Source organism: Culex pipiens, chromosome 1 (assembly GCF_016801865.2).
Source record: "Culex pipiens pallens isolate TS chromosome 1, TS_CPP_V2, whole genome shotgun sequence".
Lineage (NCBI taxonomy): Eukaryota > Metazoa > Arthropoda > Insecta > Diptera > Culicidae > Culex > Culex pipiens.
In genome coordinates this window covers 78677875-78700350 of record NC_068937.1, presented here as the reverse complement: position 1 = coordinate 78700350, position 22476 = coordinate 78677875, and the positions used below count along the sequence as shown (strand labels likewise).

At 41.1% G+C, this 22476-nt stretch overlaps 2 protein-coding genes across 2 annotated transcripts; both read right to left on the bottom strand.

Moving 5' to 3' along the window:
* Positions 1-13: 13 nt before the first annotated feature.
* Positions 14-3103, bottom strand: LOC120429889 (uncharacterized). The gene is made up of 3 exons (XM_039594970.2): positions 2857-3103; positions 2691-2824; positions 14-2553 (listed from the first exon to the last, which is right to left on the bottom strand). Exons 1-3 carry the CDS (start codon positions 3101-3103, stop codon positions 2434-2436), a joined length of 501 nt encoding a protein of 166 aa, XP_039450904.1. The 3' UTR covers positions 14-2433.
* A 17818-nt stretch (positions 3104-20921) lies between these two features.
* LOC120429885 (uncharacterized) lies at positions 20922-22195 on the bottom strand. Its single transcript, XM_052707844.1, has 2 exons — positions 21315-22195; positions 20922-21254 (listed from the first exon to the last, which is right to left on the bottom strand). The coding sequence occupies exons 1-2, from the start codon at positions 21682-21684 to the stop codon at positions 21109-21111; spliced, it is 516 nt and encodes a 171-aa protein (XP_052563804.1). The 5' UTR covers positions 21685-22195; the 3' UTR covers positions 20922-21108.
* Between the last annotated feature and the right edge of the window lie 281 nt (positions 22196-22476).

The following is a 22476-nucleotide window of genomic DNA, read 5'->3' as shown; positions in this document are numbered from 1 at the left end:
CAAAAATAAGTGCAATAATTATTTATTTATTTCGTTTTTTTAATTCAGCTGCATGTTGGTACTTTTGGCTTTGAGTTGTTGGAATTGAAACAATAAATAAAGAATGATCTGCTTGTGTTTATGCTTCCACAATCAGCACGATCGCAGGTCCGTCGAAGTTTCCGCCGGCACGGCGATCAGCTGGTATAATTACTGTGCGTTGGAACCTAGGTTGGAACTGGATTCGGTTGCTTCGGCAGAGGTTCTCAAGGAGGCTCACCTTGGACGAACTTCTAAACTCGGGTTCCATCTTGGCGACGGTTGCTTTGTTCTTTTCGAAGAACTCCGGTTTGGCAGGTTCTTCCTCCGCTACCTCTGGAGAATGTTCGGCTCGTAACGCAGGTGGGAATTTCTAATCAAATAAATCAGTGGTGGCGGCCACTACAACTTCGGCTGGTGCGTCGCTTGGCGGGGGAGAGTATTGTTGCAAAGCTGCTGCTGCTCATGGATCTGGCGCGATAATACGATGGCCGGATTGGAGTGGGTTTGAGAGACGTGGATTTTGAGTCCGCTCGACGACTATTCCAGCTCAGGGCGGTCGAAGTAGACGGCGACTGGGTGGTAGGACTGCTTGTGATGACAATCTGGCCGACGCTACTGACGAGTTGTGCCGGTCGGATCAGGGTTGGTGAGCGGGCCAGGGTTCGGGTCCCGTTTGTCACAGGTTTGGTGGTGGACTATTCTAATCTAATCTAATCTAATCAGACCCTAGCGCAGCCAATCTTTCGAAGGGATCCTGGAGAGTGCCTTAGGTTAGATGACGCCTAGCACTCTTCTTGTCATTTATTAACATTTGTAGTGCGCCATTGCATCGAAATGCATTGAAACATTACAAGCGTTAAACCGGCCAGGCCTACTGCGTAAAGCCGTATCGCAGAGATGACTCGTAATTGGGTTGAGTTTGAGCACTGAGTGTTCGAACAACAACACAATTCTGAATCGACAGGGGAGGAAGAAGCGTGGGGACACACCACCATACGCTCCGAGATTTTGGTTGTATTCGTTGGGAGCACCATGCTAAGAAGGTTTGGTACTCCGGGACCCTCTGGGATGGGACATTGTATTTCCACGAATGCCCTGGACACTATTTGCCGTGGTTATAGCGCCACAACTCGCTCACAGGTTTGGTGGTGGACTATTCACCAAAAAACTTTGAGTAGGGCTCCACGTTGCTATAGGTAAACTCAGGCTCACGTGTATTTCCTCCGGGGTCAGCTTTGAATCTACCAGCAACTTCTTGATGCTGGCCGCGATGCGCTGCAGTAGACCCGCGCACATCTGCTCCATTATCTGCCGTTGCAACGGCGAGGACACGTTAATCTCATTCATGAAACACTCGATGTTCAGCAGCAGCTTCGTGCTCTGGAATTGAGAGGATAATAGATTCTGATACTAATCCACTGTTGAGGGGCTACCTACCTTTTAGTCTTCTAAAGTACTTTGGCGGCGCGTTGTTAGTCTCGTTCGCCGACCTGGCCAGCATCTTATGCTTGCCCTTGTAGAAGGCCGACGCTGAAACCCCCAGAGCCGAGTTGTCACAATCAACAAATCACTTTTTTTTTCTCCGGCACGTAGCATCCGCAGCTGAACCGTAACACGTCCAGTCTTCTGAATCCTCCATCGAGCGAACATCGGTCGGTAATGGTAATCGAACCTGACCAAATCTAATGGCACGAGTTGTCAGCATTTGGACCACCAAGCTGTACACCAGGAGCGGAATTGCTGGAAGTTGTACCCAGTGTCGCAGAAGAACATCGTTCCATTGACACGAGGACACTTTACAGGTTCACGACCATTGTGTTAAAGATCGCGTTGTAGCCGTTCAGGTTCAGGTTCAGGTTCAGGCTTGTACGCCCCGCACCAGATGTGTGTCGTTGAGGCACGACCTGTTCTCCTGACGGCGGATCGATCTTAGGGTGGAATGACATTGTGTTGTCCACCCTCGTATAAATTACTACCTTTTTCACTTCAAGTTCGCAGTCATCCTCCACCACTTCCGGAATCACCTCGCTTCTTTTTATCAACCGAATCCGTCCACTCGCTTAGTTCCGACGAGTTTTCAGCTGATTGAAAACCGAAACGATGCTTTGGACTTGCCAGCTACAACAGGTTTCCTGAACTCGGTGTCCTTTCCCAAGGGATCCAGTGTACGGGCCAGCCATTTTCTTTTTGAAGATAAAAATAAAAATATTCCACCAAACGCAACAACAACAATTACACGAGATGTCAAACTGTCAAACGTCATCGGCAAACCAATGTGGTGTAAAGAGAGGTGGCGATGTTATGATCGTAAACAAAAGTTAATTCGTTAATTTCTGCAGTTAATTAATTAAATTATTTAATTTTTTACTATTGTCACGCCCTGGGTTTAACCCATAAAAATCCATCCAACGCCTATCCGAAAGCTCTTCCCATTTTTGCCGAAACCTGTCCACCGGTGGAAAGAATTCTTCGAACCCTTTCGCCAACATAGGAAGGCAATCCGTCCACCGGCAGACGGATTCCTCTTGCATCCTTGTCCAGTAATCCATCCACCGGTGAACCGAACTTTTTCACCAACATTGGAAGGCAATCCGTCCACCGGCGGACGGATTCCTCTTGCGTCCTTGTCCAGTAATCCGTCGACCGATGGACCGAACTTTTCCACCAACATTGGATGGCAATCCGTCCACCGGCGGACGGATTCCTCTTGCATCCTTGTGCCGTAATCCGTCCACCGGTGGACCGAACTTTTCCACCAACATTGGATGGCAATCTGTCCACTGGCGGACGGATTCCTCTTGCATCCTTGTGCCGTAATCCGTTCACCGGTGGACCGAACTTTTTCACCAACATTGGAAGGCAAACCGTCCACCGGTGGACGGATTCCTCTTGCAAAACCTTGTGCAGGCAATCCGTCAACCGGCGGACGGATTCCTCTTGCATCCTTGTGCCGTAATCCGTTCACCGGTGGACCGAACTTTTTCACCAACATTGGAAGGCAAACCGTCCACCGGTGGACGGATTCCTCTTGCAAAACCTTGTGCAGGCAATCCGTCAACCGGCGGACGGATTCCTCTTGCATCCTTGTGCCGCAATCCGTCCACCGGTGGACCGAACTTTTTCGCCAACTTTGGAAGGCTACATTTATACATTTCAAAAACTCTCCTAATAACAAGATTTGTCATTTGTTTGGTATTCTGACTTAGAAATAAAATTACAATTAATCGCAAAAATGGAAATGTTTTTAAGTGTCCATAACAAAATCTGTTATTATTTTTTCTTTTGTTAAATATGTTTAGATCTTTGATATAATTTTGTCCAATTTCGTCGGGGTCATTATTTTGACCATGAAATGGGGTCCTTAAGCTAAAATTATTCGAAAAAGTTGAAAATTTGAAAGTTGATTTTTTTTAATTTTTTGATATACCCTCTTAGAGCATCTCCACCACATAAATGAGTGACTATTTTGTTCACCCACAGCGCTACTATTTTAGTTTAGTCACCCTTCCCACACCGGTCGTTGATAAAACGGGTTGGTAAAATAGTCACTGCCAACCCCACCGGGGGTGAGTATCAGCTTATTTTGACGTTTCGAAATAAAATTTGTTTTAATTTATTGGCATGACCAATTTGCCAAAATCTTCAAAGCCAAAAGTAATTATTTCCAAAAAAAAACTGGATTGGTAGTAACCTGGATTGGTCCGGGTTCCCTGGGGAATGTTCCGTTGGAGGGACATTGGCAGCACCGTATGAATATGGGCAATATTGGTGTCAAACATCACGATTCTCAAAATCACATATGAAAATTACGAAAACTGACATTTTAAACGTACTGGCCGGAACCCGGATGGTTCCGGGTTTCCCGGGGGATGTTCCGTTGGAGAGACATTGGCAACTCCTATGAATATGGGCAATATTGGTGTTAAATTTTACGATTTGCAATATCACATATGAAAATTATGAAAATGGACTTTTCTAGTAGACCCGGATGGTTCAGGGTTCCCCGAGGAATGTTCCGTTAGAAGGACATTGGCCGCACCGTATCAATATGGCCAATATTGGTGTCAAACTTCACAATTTTCAAAATCACATGTGAAAATTACGAAAACTGACATTTTAAACGGACTGGCCGGAACCCGAATGGTTCCGGATTTCCTGGGGGATGTTCCGTTGGAAGGACATTGGCCGCACCGTATCTATATGGCCAATATTGGTGTCAAACTTCTCGATTCTCAAAATCACATATGAAAATTACGAAAACTGACATTTTAATCGTACTGGCCGGAACCCGGATGGTTCCGGGTTTCCCGGGGGATGTTCCGTTGGAGAGACATTGGCGGCTCCTATGAATATGGGCAATATTGGTGTTAAATTTCACGATTTGCAATATTACATATGAAAATTATTAAAATTGACATTTCTAGTGGACCCGGATGGTTTAGGGTTCCCCGAGGGATGTTCCGTTGGAAAGACATTGGCCGCACCGTATCATACATACCATACCAATCAGCTTAGAACACCATACGCGGTGCCCGTGCTGTATCAAGAAGGTTGTTCCATGTTGCTCGGTTCTGAGCTGCAGCTCGCCAGTCTCCTAGGTTGCAGATCTTTCTTAGGTCCGCCTCGATCTGATTTCCTCATCGTGCACGCTGTGCTCCTGCTCTTCGGCCTGTGCCGCCATCCGGTCGCGCGCGGTCAAAGAGCATCCTGACAGGATGGTCTTCGTCCATCCTCGCGACATGGCCGGCCCATCTGAGCCTCCCGATTCTCGCCAGTGTGACGATGGTCGGTTCTCCCAGCAGCGCGTGCAGTTCGTGGTTCATGCGCCTTCGCCACTCGTTCTGAGCTGTACGTACTCCACCGTAGATCGTTCGCAGCACCTTCCGTTCGAAAACTCCAAGGGCTCGTTCGTCCTCTTGCCGCAGCGTCCAGGTCTCATGGCCATAGAAGGCAACCGGTCTAATCAGTGTCTTGTACAGGGTCAGTTTCGTGGCGCGTTGCACTCGATCAGATGTCAAGGTTTTCCGTAATCCAAAGTAGGTGCGATTCGCGGAGTGGATACTAGTCCGGATCTCTAAGCTGGTGTCGTTGTCGGCCGTTACCAGCGATCCCAAGTACACGAATTCGCTCACCTCCTCCAGCACATCGCCATCCACAGCTAAAGGGGTGAGTCTTGGGGGGTCAACGTCCTTTGAGCCCCTCCCTTTCATGTACTTTGTTTTCGTCGTATTCATGGCCAATCCAATTCGTCTTGCTTGCGTCTTTAAGGCGGTGTAAACGCTTTTCACCGTCTCTAGGTCTCTCGCTATAATGTCAATGTCGTCCGCATAAGCAAGAAGTTGGACTGTCCTGTTGCAAATCGTGCCTCTCGTGTCTATACCCGCTCTTCGCACAACTCCCTCAAGTCCGATGTTAAACAGCGCATTGGATAAGCCGTCACCTTGTCGTAACCCTTGGTGCGATTGGAAGGGGTCCGCTAGCTCCCCTGCCACTCGCACGTGACACATCACACGATCCAAGGTAGCCTTGGTCAGCCGAGTCAGTTTGTCCGGAAATCCGTTCTCGTGCATGATCTGCCATAGCTGTTCGCGGTCGACTGTATCGTACGCTGCCTTGAAATCGATGAAGATGTGATGTGTGGGCACGTTGTACTCACGGCATTTCTCGAGGATCTGCCGGAGCGAGAAAATTTGGTCCGTGGTGGCCCGAGCGCCAGTAAACCCCGCTTGATAGGGGCCCACGAACCTCCGTGCGTACGGTGTCAGCAGACGGCAGAGGATCTGGGAGAGGATTTTATAGGCCGCGTTGATAAGCGTGCCCAAGTAGCAAGTAAAACATCGTTTTTTATTGTTTTTGTTGATCAATTGCTCCACTAGTGTTTTTATACTTTAATTATTCAACAAGTGTAATACAATTTGGTCAATTGTTTACATTTTGATCAAAAAACCATTATTCAACATGGTTGTATAACACAAATGCCAAATCTAGCAACGGATAACGAGTAGTTCATTTTGAAGTTTATTCTGACTTAAATGAAACATGCTTGTAGAACTCGAAAAGCAAAATGACATTTGCAGACATGAGGTTTCATTTCAGGTTGCTAAACATGATAACATAGTAGATTTAACCTTTGTTTTCAGCTGGGATTTCTCGTAAGCAAGTTGTTTATGTGTAGTTCGCGTTCGTGTTTTAAAAACCGAGCAAGAACATGTTGTCGAAACAAGCACATATATTTCTAAAAATAGAAACAGCTTATGTCCAAAGGAAGTTTTGACAAACTGTTAGTGAATTTGGTAAAACCTAGATGACCGCAGACTTCTTATTGACGTTTAAGCCTGCTCATCCAACATAACCCCTCGTGGAAAGATGCAGACGCGCGCCCGGACTTGACATTTGGAGTGATCTTGGGTTCGATACTTGCCCTGAGGATTCTTCATCAAAAAGGAAAACTGAAAATGCAGCAACGGGAACCAGCAGCAGTAGCAGAGTATTAGCAAGCGATGTTGATTAGCACTCAAACATGATTGAAAATAATGATCTCAAAACCATAATAATGAAATTGAATGATTTTTTATGGTTGATATTTTTATAATTCAGCTACTATTTAAAGTGTCGGAAAGTGACATTCTACTCACAAATAATGTATTAAATAAAGAAAAAAATCTCTTAAGCGAACACCTGGGACGTATTTTTATGAAAAACCTCTTTCACATTCTTGCCTGCCACGAAACGGTTCTCAAAACGTTTGCCTAACTCACTTCTTAATCTGATGAGCAGGATGTTGTTAAACGGTTCTAACAACGTTTACCTAACCCGGTTCAGAATCTTATGGTCATGAGTTCTTATGACATGTTCAACAAACGTTCTCTATGCAAGTATGACTTGCACTTGCAAAACTAATTTAAAACACGCACTTTTCTAACAGATGAGGAGATGTTCAACAACAGAAAAACTTGCGCTTTTTCCGGCGTTCAAGAGTTCTCGGGGACGTTCGGAAAACATAGTAAATGAGTTCAACAACCAGTTCGGAAATCTCTTGGCGAACAAATGTGCTACTTGGGTGATGCCGCGGTAGTTGCCGCAGTCCAGCTTATCGCCCTTTTTGTAGATGGGACACACGACACCATCCATCCATTCTTCTGGTAGTTTCTCCTCCCTCCAGATCTTAGAAATCACCAAGTGGATCGCCCTCGCCAACTGCTCTCCTCCATATTTGAAGAGCTCACCGGGTAACCGATCTTTACCGGCGGCCCTGTTGTTCTTCAGCTGCCTGATCTCCTTCTTCACCGTCTCCAGATCAGGTGCCGGGAACTGTTGGTCAGCAGCGGGCGGTCCAAGTTGGGCTTCAAAGCCGTCTCCATGCGCTACATCGCCGTTGAGGTGCTCGTTGAAGAACTGCTGCCACCTGTTCAACACCTCGCCTTTGTCCATAAGAAGGTTTCCCTCGGCGTCCCGACAAGTGTTGGCTTGCGGCGCATAGCCTTTGCGGGACCGGTTAACCTTCTCGTAGAACTTTCGCGTCTCGTTCTGCCGGAACAGCTGCTCCATTTCGGCGCGATCGCGATCTTCCAGCTGGCGCTTCTTGAGCTTGAAGACCGTTCTCTGCTGTTTCAGCGCTTGTTTGTATCTGGCCACGTTCTCATCAGTTGCGGCTCTCAGCTTCACCGCGTAAGCTGCTTTCTTCTCGTCAAGTAGCCGCTGGCACTCCTCGTCGAACCAGCGCTGCTTTCCAACTCGGACCGTACTACCTAGCGCGGCTTCAGCGGCACTGCCGATGGCCGAGCATATTCTGCTCCATCCATCGTTGAGCGAGGCAGCGCCGAGTTCCTCCTCCGTTGGCAGGCTCGCTTCCAGCTGCTGCACGTAGTGCTGAGCCGCAGCCGTGTCCTGCAGCCGCTCGGTGTTGAACGGCGGTGGGAGCCGGCTCCGTCGTCGGTGGTACGTCGTCGACAGTTTTGAGTGCATGCTTGCACCCACCAGGTAGTGGTCCGAGTGGATGTCCGCACCGCGGTACGTGCGAATGTTCCGTATGTCCGAGAAGAATCGGCCATCGATGAGGACGTGGTCGATTTGTGTTTTTGTTCGTTGGTTAGGCGATGTCCAGGTGACTTTGTGGATGTCTCTCCGGGGGAAGAATGTGCTCCGTACCACCATACCGCGGGAGGCTGCGAAGTTGATGCACCGCTGGCCGTTGTCGTTGGTGACGGTGTGCAGGCTGTTCGGCCCGATCACCGGCTTGTACATCTCCTCCCTTCCTATGCGGGCGTTCATATCTCCGATGACGATCTTGACGTCCCTCTGCGGGCAGCTGTCGAACTTCTGCTCCAGCTTCGCGTAGAACGCTTCCTTCTCGGCATCGGATGATTCCTCGTGTGGGCAATGTACGTTGAAGATGTGATAGTTGAAGAAACGGCCTTTAATCCTCAACCTACACATCCGGTCGTCGATCGGCTCCCAATCTATCACACGACTCCGCATCTTGCCCAACACTATGAAGCCGGTTCCCAGCTTGTTTTCGAATCCGCCGCTCTGGTACATGGTGAGCTCCAAAGCATCATCCTCCCACATCTTCGCTCCCTTCCAGCACATCTCCTGCAGTGCTACAACATCGAAGTTGCGGGGTTTGAGCTCGTTCAACAGAGCGAAACGTAGCGATCTGCAGTTCCATGTTCCGAGTTTCCAATCGGTGTCCTTTTCGTGCCTAGGTCTATGCCGTTTGTTCCGGATCCTTATTCCTTCTTGATTGTTCGTAATGATTTGGGTTTCGGTATGCAGCCGGATTGGGGCTGCGATACCTAGTCTCGGGGTGGGGCTGCCACCTTGAAGCTACCGAGACCCAGCTCCGGTTTTCTCTCGACACCTTAACGGGGGCCTTTCTCACGAGGCCTAACGGCATAGCTACACCCTCCGAAGAGGATGGAGCCCCCCTTCCCTGTCAGCATACTACCAGAGTTCCCACCGGGGTTGGTTACCCGATCTCTCCAATGGTTACTAGTATCCCGGCTAGCGCCGCGGGGAGGCCAGGGTATCGGAGTTACTGGACAAGAGGCTAACGGACCGCTTGGTGGGTCTATTTTATTCCTGCGGTACTCGAAGTACCTATGGTACGCCATGTCCAGTCGTTCGCCAACCACCGTATCAATATGGCCAATATTGGTGTCAAACTTCACAATTTTCAAAATCACATGTGAAAATTACGAAAACTGACATTTTAAACGGACTGGCCGGAACCCGGATGGTTCCGGGTTCCCCGGAAGATGTTCCGTTGGAGGGACATTGGCGGCTACGATGAATATGGGCAATATTGGTGTTAAATTTCACGATTTTCAAAATCACATATGGAAATCACGAAAATGGACATTGTGAGTGGACTGGCCACAATCCGAATTGGTCCGGGTTCCCTCGGGGATGTTCCGTTGAGCGGACATTGGCGGCACCGTATGAATATGGGCAATATTGGTGTCAAACTTCACGATTTTCAAAGTCACATGTGAAAATTACGAAAATGGACATTTTCAACGAACTGGCCACAACCCGGATGGTTCTGGGTTCCCCGAGGAATGTTCCGTTGGAAGGTTATTGGACGCACCGTATGAATATGGGTAATATTGGTGTCAAACTTTACAATTTTCAATATCACATGTGAAAATTACGAAAATGAACTTTTTGAGTGAACTGGCCACAACCCAGGTAGTTCCGAGTTCCCCGGGGGAAGTTATATATAATGGTGTCAAACTTCACGGTTTTCAAAATCACCTATCGAAATTACGAAAATGAACATATAAAGTTTATTCGTTGTTTCGTTGAAGGGACCTTATCGGCACAAATAAATAAATAACAAATATTGAAGTTGAAAAGATCCACAATCCAAAATTTAAATTATTTCAAAAAATAAATTCCTTCAATGTCACTTCAACGGAACATCGTCAGGGGAATCCGGAACCATCCGGGTTGTGGCCAGTCTGTTTAAAATGTCAATTTTCGTAATTTTTACATGTGATTTTGAAAATCGTGAAATTTAACACCAATATTGCCCATATTCATCGGTGCCGCCAATGTCCCTCCAACGGAACATCCCCCAGGGAACCCGGAACCATCCGGGTTGTGGCCAGTTCGTTGAAAATGTCAATTTTCGTAATTTTCACATGTGATTTTGAAAATCGTGAAGTTTGACACCAATATTGCCCATATTCATACGGTGCCGCCAATGTTGGCTCAACGGAACATCCCCGGGGGAACTCGGACCAATTCGGATTGTGGCCAGTCCACTCACAATGTCCATTTTCGTGATTTCCATTTGTGATTTTGAAAATCGTGAAATTTAACACCAATATTGCCCATATTCATACGGAGCCGCCAATGTCCCTCCAACGGAACATCCTCCAGGGAACCCAGAACCATCCGGGTTGTGGCCAGTTCGTTGAAAATGTAAATTTTCGTAATTTTCACATGTGATTTTGAAAATCGTGAAGTTTGACACCAATATTGCCCATATTCATACGGTGCCGCCAATGTCCGCTCAACGGAACTTCCCCGGGGGAACCCGGACCAATTTGGATTGTGGCCAGTTCGTTAAAAATGTCCTTTTCCGTAATTTTCACATGTGATTTTGAAAATCATGAAGTTTGACACCAATATTGCCCATATTCATACGGTGCCGCCAATGTCCGCACAACGGAACATCCCCGGGGGAACCCGGACCAATTTGGATTGTGGCCAGTTCGTTAAATATGTCTTTTTTCGTAATTTTTACATGTGATTTTGAAAATCGTGAAGTTTGACACCAATATTGCCCATATTCATACGGTGCCGCCAATGTCTGCTCAACGGAACATCCCCGGGGGAACCCGGACCAATTCGGATTGTGGCCAGTCCAATCACAATGCCCATTTTCGTGATTTCCATATGTGATTTTGAAAATCGTGAAATTTAACACCAATATTGCCCATATTCATAGGTACCGCCAATATCCTTTCAACGGAACATCCCCCGGGGAACCTGGGCCAATCCGGGTTGTGGCCAGTACAATGAAAATGTCCATCATCAATGTCCAGTTCCATGGAACCATAAAAAGTCAATTAAAAAAAAAATCTTGATTCTCCTTTCACTTCAAGCAGATGTCAAATATTTGTGCGCGCTACTAGCGGGCGACTAAATTTGGTCACCCGCTGTTCACCCAGGGTCGAGCTGCTATTTTATGAGCGCGTTTATGAGCGACCGGTGTGGGGAAGAGTGATGGTGGAGCGCTTCCAAATCCTTACTGCGCGCGCCCGGTGGAGATGGTCTAAAGGACTTTGCTAAAATTGGCTAGAACTATGGGATAATTTTGACCATTTTCGTCGGGGTCATTATGTTGGCAATGAAATGGGGTCCTTAAGCTACAATTATTCTAGAAAGTTGAAATTTTGAAAGTTGTTTTTTTTAATCATTTGATATACCCACTAAGGGACTTTACAAAAATTGGCTAGAACTATGGAATAATTTTGACCAATTTAATCGTGGTCATTTATTTAACCATGAAATGGGGTCCTCAAACTTAAATTATTCAAAAAGGTTGAAATTTTGAGAGTTGTTTTTTTAATTATTTGATATACCCCCAAAGGGACTTTATTTAAAATGGCTAATACTATGGGATAATTTTGACCAATTTCGTCAGGGTAATTAATTTGACAATGAAATGGGGTCCTTAAGCTACAGTTATTCTAAAAAGTTGAAAATTTGAAAGCTGTTTTTTTTATTATTTGGGTTATTCTCCGCCAACTCACACAGCAGTTGCCCGGACCCCTCTTCGATTTGCGTGAAACTTTGTCCTAAGGGGTAACTTTTGTCCCTGATCACGAATCCGAGGTCCGTTTTTTGATATCTCGTGACGGAGGGGCGGTACGACCCCTTTCATTTTTGAACATGCTAAAAAAGAGGCTTTTTTTCGTAAAATCGTGATATCTCGTGATGTTTATAAGCAAACCCCTTATGTCTACATATCAAATTTTTTGTTATTGTCTGCTCTACAACTTTGTAGAACATTGTTACACTCTAAAAAATAACCCTGCAAAGTTAGAAAAAACACGAAATTTTAAAATGGAAAATTTTGTTCTAAATGAAAAAATGACCCATCTGGGTCAATGTAGATTCGAAATGTACATTAAATTTCCCATAAAATGAAATGTTCCAAAAAATTTTACAGTCGAGTAACGGAAAATGGGAGAATTTTTAAAACTTTTTTAGTGTTTTTTTTCGATGAAAAATACGTTTTTTCGGAATTCTGAGTACGCCATCAAATCGGGCGTCTAATTTTACATGAAGTCCCTTTTACATCAAATTTCTATCTCATCACCGTTTCAGGCTGCAAATTATTGAAAAACACCTCTTTTTTCGCATGTTCAAAAATGAAAGGGGTCGTACCGCCCCTCCGTCACGAGATATCAAAAAACGGACCTCGGATTCGTGATCAGGGACAAAAGTTACCCCTTAGGACAAAGTTTCACGCAAATCGAAGAGGGGTCGGGGCAACTTTTCCCGATTTCGTGTGAGTTGGTAGAGAATTACCCATTTGATATACCCCCTAAAGGACTTTGCTAAAATTGGCTAGAACTATGGGATAATGTTGACCATTTTCGTCGGGGTCATTATTTTGGCCATGAAATGGGGTCCTTAAGCTACAGTTATTCTAAAAAGTTGAAATTTTGAAAGTTGATTATTTTCTAATCATTTGATATACCCCCTAAGGGACTTTGCTTATATTGGCTAGTAGAACTATGGGATAATTTTGACCATTTTCGTCGGGGTCATTATTTTGGCCATGAAATGAGGTCCTTAAGCTTAAATTATTCTAAAAAGTTGAAATTTTGAAAGTTGATTTTTTTAATTATTTGATATACCCCCTAAGGACTTTACTAAAATTAGCTAGAACTATGGAATCATTTTGACCAATTTAATCGTGGTCATTTATTTAACCATGAAATGGGGTCCCTAGCTTAAATTTATCTGATAAAATTAACTTTTGGAAGTTGTTTTTTTTTTAAGTTTGTTATATTCTCTAAGGGAATTGATTTATTTATTGAGAATTTTTGAAATGTGAATAACAAAAAATGTTATTATTGTCACAGAGCGAGGAAGTCGGAGCTGACGTTGAAGTTCGAGCTCGAGACCTCGGAGACGGCATCGGATTCAGCTAATTTTCAGCAACTTTCACTTGGAGTCGGAATCTGTGAAGTCGGGTATTTTTGGAGAGCTGAAGTCGGCGTTGACGTCATATCCTGCATTCAGAGTCGGAGTTGTCTTCAAAGTATGGATTCAAAGTTGCTTGAAGGAACCCGACTCTGCAGCCCTGACTAGTACAGAAGAGTTATGGCAACTGCAGGTTTATTTGCAAATGGCAAATAAACCAAAACAATAACTTTTTTTGTTATGGAGACATACCAGTACAATAACAATTATTGTTATTATGCTGCTCCACCTCTACGCACAAAATAACAAATCTTGTTATTCCTTCATGATTCCTTCTGTGTTATTGGTTTGTTATTGCAATAACAACATAATAATAGTTTAAGTTATTCTCCGAACAAATCCTTGTTATTGATTTCTGTTATTTTAACAACTAATCCGATCATCCCAATAACATATATCGATCTACTCACAATATCAAAAACTGACCTTCCCTAGTTATTTCCGTCTGCTCGGGTAATGCATTATCTACAGTTGATATTGAGCTGTTAGTGGTAGTTTTTTTGGACTTAGCAAAAAATTCGAAAAAATTTTTTTTTCAAAAATTTTACTCGTACATCATGAAATGATTATATTGACTTTATTTCAAATTTATGCTGGACTTAGAAAAATTAGCAGTTACTGACATAATTTTCAATTTCCGACACTTAGAATAATTTTCATGAGCTGATATTTTGAAGTTTGATTTTATTTATGTATATTTTTTAATTCTTTACTTTTTACAGAAAAATCATTTTTTTGGAACTTAGACAATTTTCGGGAGTTTGGAAACATGATAAATTATTTTCATGTTTATTTTTGCTTTCAACCAAAATTTCGGAAAAATCGACGAAATTACAGGAAATTTTTGTCCGATTTTTACCAAAACATCTATTTGTTCCTAAAATAATATCCCTAACAAAACGTCTTCGTTGAAATTTTGAAATTCGAAAGTTGGTTTTTAATAATTATTGATATACCCCCTACAAAAATCGTTCCGGCACTTAGAAAATTTACGGGATCCGTATCACGACAAGATTTTTGGTAGAATTTATTTGATTTTTTGGACTTAGCAAAATTTTGGCTTTTCAACACTTAAAAAATTTTTGAGAACATGAAACTGAAAAAAAAATTGGATTCATTTGTGGACCACCGATCAGTGAGGTACTCCTGGATATTAGCTCCTGAAAAGTGCTTTAAAAGTGCAAAAAATGCCTCACGGCAAGAAAAAGAGGCGGTCCTCACCAGCAGGATCGGCAGATTTGAAGAAGCTAAAGAATGCCGAAGCGCTACTTCTTGCCGAAGAATGCCGAAGAATGCCGAAGCGCAAAGCCAGGCAGTTTGAGCAAGGACGCTCAAAAATTGTCTGGAAACCAGTTCGCTACCCTCCCTGTGGACGTGAGCGAGAAGGAAGAATTTGAACGACGAGAAAAGTTGCCACCCATTTTGTGAAAACATCGTCATCGGATTCGGTGCGAAAGTGGCTGACCAGGTTTATCAAATCTGCTGCTTTACGAGCTTCCATTCGCTTGTGTGCTGATGGCAAAGCTGATGGACTCAAAATTCTGCTACCTACCAGAAAGGATTACAACTACGTTCGGGATTTCCTGAAAAAAAAATCCTCTAAAATTCTTTGTGTAAATATGGGTATCCGGCGCCGTCGCTCCGTGCCGTACTCAAACACTTAGGAGCCCAGGGCGGCGAAGTCCTTGTAGATTAAAAGGAAGACACTAGTGGTTGGCTATAAAGTAAACTTCGTTTTTTTTTCGGGATTTCCTGAACAACACCAAGATTGAATACTACAGCCATGACGATCCAGGTAAACGCCCCATGAAACAGGTCCTCCGTGGCCTGTACGACATGGATGTGAGTGTGCTGAAAGAAGAGCTAAAAACTCTTAAGTTGAACGTGATCGAAGTCTTTAAGATGACGAGACACAACAAGGACATCAAGTATCGTGATCAACTGTACCTGGTTCTTCTCGAGAAAGGATCGACAACGCCGTCTGAGCTGAAAGCAGTTCGGGCAATTTTCAACATCATCGTGACTTGGGAACGTTATCGTCCAGTGCACCGTGACGTGACACAGTGTTCGAACTGTTTGCAGTTTGGACATGGTGGAAGGAACTGTTTCATCAAGAGTCGTTGTGCAACCTGCGGAGGTGAGCACAAAACTCAAGCTTGCAACACAATCATCGAGAACATCGAAGCGAAATGCTTCAATTGCGGCGGCGACCATTCTACCAAGAATCGGAGCTGCCCAAAACGTGCTGAGTTTGTAAAAATTCGGCAGCAAGCGACGACGAGGCACCAACCAAATCGTCGCAAAACTCCACCAGCATACACGGACGTGGATTTTCCTGCTTTGGCTTCGCCAGTAGCAGGATCTGTTCGAGTGGTTCCAAATCTGCAGCCATTGCCGTTGAATCAGCGGCAAAATGTTGCAGAGAATACAACACCTCCTGGCTTCAGTCAGCAACCGAGGGAAAACCAACCAGCATCAACAGGAGAAGGCAGTAGTGACCTGTTTTCACCACAAGAACTTTTGAACATTTTCATTGAGATGACAACAACACTGCGTGGTTGCAAAACTCGTCAAGAACAAGTAAGAACTCTTGGAGCATTCATCTTAAAATATTGTTCGTAGTTTACTCGTTCTAATGATTTTGAATATTTCAATGAATTTACTTTTTGTTTAGTTTTAAGTTAGGATTAGTTTTTAAGGTGATTTTTTCTTTTTTTTCCCAAATGTATTCAATTCAATGCAAAAATGTAAAACAATTTGAAGTAAATAAAATAAATGTGATCAGTTAATAATAAAACGAAAAATACAACAAAGATGAAGAGCATTAGGCCATACCACTTAGCATGTAAAAGAAATGTAATTATTATAAGAAAGTTCAATAAAGACATACCATAAACTGGGGTGGCTTTGATAGCCCGGGGTGACATTGATAGAAATTTGATTTGGCCACTAATTTTGCTACATACAATGTAACAGTCACATTTTTGCATATGGGTAATTCTCCGCCAACTCACACAGCAGTTGCCCGGACCCCTCTTCGATTTGCGTGAAACTTTGTCCTAAGGGGTAACTTTTGTCCCTGATCACGAATCCGAGGTCCGTTTTTTGATATCTCGTGACGGAGGGGCGGTACGACCCCTTTCATTTGTGAACATGCGAAAAAAGAGGTGTTTTTTCAATAATTTGCAGCCTGAAACGGTGATGAGATAGAAATTTGGTATCAAAGGGACTTTTATGTAAAATTAGACGCCCGATTTGATGGCGTACTCAGAATTCCGAAAAAACGTATTTTTCATCGAAAAAAAACACTAAAAAAGTTTTAAAAATTCTCCCATTTTCCGTTACTCGACTGTAAAATTTTTTGGAACATGTCATTTTATGGGAAATTTAATGTACTTTTCGAATCTACATTGTCCCAGAAGGGTCATTTTTTCATTTAGAACAAAAATTTTCATTTTAAAATTTCGTGTGTTTTCTAACTTTGCAGGTTGTTTTTTATAGTGTAACAATGTTCTACAAAGTTGTAGAGCAGACAATTACAAAAATTTTGATGTATAGACATAAGGGGTTTGCTTATAAACATCACGAGTTATAGCGATTTTACGAAAAAAAAGTTTTGAAAAAGTTGGTCGTCATCGATCATAGCCGTTCATGGTCACTCGCGACAGACACGGACGACGAAACAAAGAGAAACGCAAAAAGTAACTTTTTCAAAACTTTTTTTTCGTAAATTCGTGATATCTCGTGATGTTTATAAGCAAACCCCTTATGTCTATATATCAAATTTTTTGTAATTGTCTGCTCTACAACTTTGTAGAACATTGTTACACTCTAAAAAATAACCCTGCAAAGTTAGAAAAAACACGAAATTTTAAAATGAAAAATTTTGTTCTAAATGAAAAAATGACCCTTCTGGGTCAATGTAGATTCGAAAAGTAAATTAAATTTCCCATAAAATGAAATGTTCCAAAAAAATTTAGAAAAAACACGAAATTTTAAAATGGAAAATTTTGTTCTAAACGTCTTCATTGAAATTTTGAAATTCGAAAGTTGGTTTTTAATAATTATTGATATACCCCCTACAAAATTCGTTTATTAGATTTTCAGGACTTTGCGAAATTTTTGCTCTCAGCCAGTTGAATATTTTTTAACATTTTGAAAAATTATTTTGATTAGAAACATTACCAGGCTTTTTGAAATTTTACTGTGGATTTTTGGACTTATGCAATTTTAGGAATATTTTCATAAACTTTTATTTTTAATTAAAAAAAATGGAATATAGAGACTTTGGATTTTTCGTGATTTGGAAAATTATTATGACATTTTGGCAATTCAACGTGTTCGTGCAAGATGGTATTTGTGTCCGTCCCATGAGTGTTTACTTCTGTACCGTTTCGAGAACAATAAACTTTTATTCTGCCTCTTCGCGCGCTGACCACAGTCCGAGACGGTTGGCTCAGCAGTCACCTTAAAAGATTGTTTTATTCAACTCGCCTGGACAACAACAACACAACGTAGGGAATTCGAAGTCAGCATCTGGCTGAACACAACGCTTTCTCCACAATTTTTTAATGAGTTTTTAAAGTAAAATAATTTTTCTACTTTGAAAAATCTTGTTTTGAGGTAAGTGCGTATATTCCTGCAATATTACTCATATTTGTGAAGAGGAAGAAGGGGGGGGGGGGTCTGAATTGTGGCGGGGTGCATTAAAAACCAATAAAATTATTTTTGGGATCAAAATCTACTTTATGAACTTGATATGATTTTTGGAAGATTTCAGTTGTTTGCTACTATAAATTCAACTTGATGTGGCATTGTTGGTCAAATAAACTCAACAAGATTTTTCGCAGATACGCCTCGAACAATTTATGTTCGTGGCCATGTTCGGTTCCCGGGCGGAAAGTGACCCGGGCAGAAAGTTGCATCTTGGAAAAATCTACCCATGTTCGTAAAAACACGAACAAGTCAAGTTCACCCCAGGGTATGGTTAAGAGATACCCGATCAGAAAATTACATCTTAGGTAAACTTGTCATGTTGCCAAAAACATGAAGATGACATGTTTCCAGAACGCTTGACTTAAGAGATGTAGAAACATAAAATGTAACATGAGTTACTCTACGAAACATCAAAAAAATATCAAACCAAGTTGACATTTTGAACTTAAAAATATCATGTCATGGTACCGAAAAATATCATCCAGGAACATGAAATAATCATGGCCAATTCTGCTTTTTCCTGAAAAAATTGGTGCGAAAAAATATCATCCAGAAACATGTAAATATCATACCAAATTCTGCTTTTTTACTGTAAAATTGGTTGGAAAAATATCATTAAAGATCATAAAACTATCACCCTAAGTTAATTTTCCCGTGCTTAAAAATATCATCCAAAAACATAATACCCCATTCGCAGAGCTCCGTAGAGCCGAATGGGAATGGGTGCGAATGGGATACAAGAGTATCATAACGAGTTCAAACTTTATTCTTAATGAAATACAGTATGTAAAAAAAGTATTTACACCCCTTGGGCACTATGCACATTTTGTGATGAAACATGTAAAAAATTTAAAGTTTGACAGGAACCTAGTACTACGTTTTGTTCAGAAACTCATGCCAAACATTTTGCTAAAAAAAGCTCATGAAAAGATGATTTCTATAAAAAGTTATATAACAAATACTATTACGAAAATAAAAAAGGTGCAAAAAAAGTTTGTACACCTTTCGAAAAATTAACATAAATAATGTTATTTGTTGACAAATCACCATAAATCCAGTCTCCCAACTCCAAATAGGCATCCTTGACTGATTAAAAAAATAATTTGGATTGAATATAAAGTTTACTAACTACTTAGTATAAAAGTTTATATAACTCTGGAAATTCTATATAAAACTTATCTAAACTTAATTTTGCAAACTTTTAATTCAAATAAATGTCAATTAATTACCATAGAATTGCTAAATAAACATTTTGGAGTGGGTATAACACCGTTTTGGGGGTATTTGTATCGATAGAATAGATTTTTCGTTGGAATTTCGTACCAACCCGGAATTACGTCGTCGGAAAATCCGCCGGCATCTGAACCGGTCCTCAATTCACAAGGCAACCTATGTGGCATCAGAAAGGGCATAAAATTTCCGATCTTTTGATACCCATACATCCAGGTTTTCTATAAAACCCACGTTTTTAAATACCTAAGCAAAAACGTTGTTATGGTTTCGTTTGAGCAACCTGCCAAAAATGTATGGAATTTCGTAATTTTTGTTCTCGTGGATCAAACTTACTTTTTGCCCAGGTATTTAAAAACGTAGGTTTTAAAGAAAACCTAGATGTATGGGTATCAAAAGATCGGAAATTTTATGCCCTTTCTGATTCCACATAGGTTGACTTGTGAATCGTGGACCGGTTCGGATGCCGGCGGATTTTCCTACGACGTAATTCCGGGTTGGTACGAAATTCCAACGAAAAATCTATTCTATCGATACAAATACCCCCAAAACGGTGTTATACCCACTCCAAAATGTTTATTTAGCAATTCTATGGTAATATATTGACATTTAGTTGAATTAAAAGTTTGCAAAATTAAGTTTAGATAAGTTTTATATAGAATTTCCAGAGTTATATAAACTTTTATACTAAGTAGTTAGTAAACTTTATATTCAATCCAAATTATTTTTTTAATCAGTCAAGGATGCCTATTTGGAGTTGGGAGACTGGATTTATGGTGATTTGTCAACAAATAACATTATTTATGTTAATTTTTCGAAAGGTGTACAAACTTTTTTTGCACCTTTTTTATTTTCGTAATAGTATTTGTTATATAACTTTTTATAGAAATCATCTTTTCATGAGCTTTTTGTAGCAAAATGTTTGGCATGAGTTTCTGAACAAAACGTAGTACTAGGTTCCTGTCAAACTTTAAATTTTTTACATGTTTCATCACAAAATGTGCATAGTGCCCAAGGGGTGTAAATACTTTTTTTACATACTGTATAGCTATCTGTCACTATTGCCAGTACCAACGATTAATGTCTTCTTTTAATCTACAAACACTTCGTCTTTTGAGCTCCTAAAACTATGAAATGGGAATTCAAATCAGAGGCATTTGTACTGTGAGACCAGTGTGTGGTCAAATGAAATCAATCAACAAAAGGGACAAAAAATTATTTAGTTTTATTGTTCTTTTAACATGGAATCTGCTTCAGTATTGAAAAAGGTCGTATCTGCTTGTTTTTTTTTTGTGCTAGTTGTATACTATACGCCCGTTAGCAGAAAGTCCTGCTGCAGGTTAAAAATGTTACTTTCAATTACTTACATTAACAAAGCCAGGTGTGATAAAGTCACCACGATATTCTTTCCGATTTTCTAGAGGCTGTTGCAATTGGACCACAACTCATAGTTACTGCTTAATATATTATCTGTAGGTTAGACCTAGATGCTGTCGATGACACTACTCACTGACACTGCTCGTGTTCCGTTTCACCCAACTGATAACGTCCACAAGATGGCGATGAATGACCTAGTAAACGATTGAGTTTGCTTCTTGAGCTAATATATAACTTCTTTATATTAATTTCTAAACTCTCAAGTTAACAAATGGAACTGTATTTCTTACCTTATTCAGCAATTTTAGTTTTAAATAAGCAATTTGTTTTGCTTGAGAGTTGAAGTGTTAATTGAGCCAAAACTGATTAAGATTTCTGACATAACAAATAAACGATTTCAGGAATAAATTGCTTTATTTAGCTTTAATTTGTCTTCAATGACTTAGAACTTAATCGTGTATTCCGAAATCACAGAATTACAGAATGACGTAAAACTTAATCAAATGCACTTGAGGATAACTAAAGGTTTCAGCTGGCTTAATACGTTAATTTAGATGACCAGGCACCTTTTTGGTTGTAGCTGCAAATGATCTGAGACATCCACTTGTTGCAGTAACAGTACACAACTTGCAAAGCAGTGGTCACATCTTGTCCTTTCAACATGATGCGCTCTGCAAGACGGCCTGTAAGACAAAAACATAATAATTAATAAATAAAATAAACCAAATTTGCAATATCATTACTTTTAACGAATTTGACTCTCTTACGATCAAGAGCACCATCAACTTCTCTAACAGTGTGTGATTTGGACGGCTTAGATGAACCAGATCGCCGACCTTGGCTGTTGCGCGATGGATTTCCGGACAAAGTCTGATTGCCAAAACCTTTTGGCCAGAGCTCTTTCATGAGTAGACGAACAAAGGCGAAATCCTTATCCGGCGTGGCATCGTTCATGGCCTTGATTTGATCAACAGGTGGGAACCCTTCCTCAGTAGTAAAGTTGCTCGGTTCGTCCAAACATTTTGCGGTTAATGAATTTGTCAGCCGATAACGTTGAATGCTCGAACCTTTCAGTTTTTTTGCCACCTTCGAGTGCTGACGTACTAACCGCATGTACTTAGACTTCCACAAGCAAGACTCGCATTCTAAAAGGGAATAAGTATAAAAAGGAAACCATCAACAGTTATTTTTTTTCTTAAGGATATTTAAAAAGAGCAACATCATGACACTTTTTGTTTTTCAACAGCCGTGTTGGATCTTAACGATAAGTCAGAGTATCATTTTACTTAAATCGCTTTTTATATATTCATTTAGCTTGTATTGGCACATACCTAATTTCGACCAACATTATTTTACATATTTTTGTATAGTACTTAAATTACTTTTATGTTTGTAAAATGAAACGCTGTTAAAAATGAATGATTTTCTTAATGTTGATAATAAAGATAACAAAAACTTCAAAAACAACATAGGGCACAGAGTGACCATTCAAATCCGATTTTCAAATTCACGACTTTTCCTGATTTTTCCAAAAATTGTAAAAAAAATCATTTCTTATCTAATAATTTCAGACAAAAACATCTTATAAAAAATCAATATAAACCATAAAATGAATAATAAAAGCGATGGACAATTTTCATAAAACAAGAAACATAACAACAAATTTCTAAAAAAAAACTTCGAAAACTCATTATATTGATTCAGAATAGAAACATAAACAATTAGTCTTTGAAAAATAATCGAAAGCTAAACAATACTTCTATTCCAACATGATAACTGTTATTATTCTTCCAAAGAATTTAGAAAAACAATCTAGAAATTCATTTTGAAAAATGTTTGTTATAAAGTTCCCTTTTTAGTTTTGTAGATTTTGATATGGAATTGTTTGATTAATTTTCATTTATC

Excerpts from the sequence above, each read along its gene's own strand:
- LOC120429889 (XM_039594970.2), bottom strand. The coding sequence starts at position 3,103 with ATGCAAGAGGAATCCGTCCGCCGGTTGACGGATTGCCTGCACAAGGTT. Across the intron at positions 2,825-2,856 it reads CAATGTTGGTGAAAAAGTTC|TGCAAGAGGAATCCGTCCGC; the intron begins GGTCCACCGGTG and ends ACGGCACAAGGA. Across the intron at positions 2,554-2,690 it reads TGGACGGATTGCCATCCAAT|GATGCAAGAGGAATCCGTCT; the intron begins GTTGGTGGAAAA and ends TTACTGGACAAG.
- LOC120429885 (XM_052707844.1), bottom strand. The coding sequence starts at position 21,684 with ATGCGGTTAGTACGTCAGCACTCGAAGGTGGCAAAAAAACTGAAAGGT. Across the intron at positions 21,255-21,314 it reads GAGAGTCAAATTCGTTAAAA|GCCGTCTTGCAGAGCGCATC; the intron begins GTAATGATATTG and ends TTTGTCTTACAG.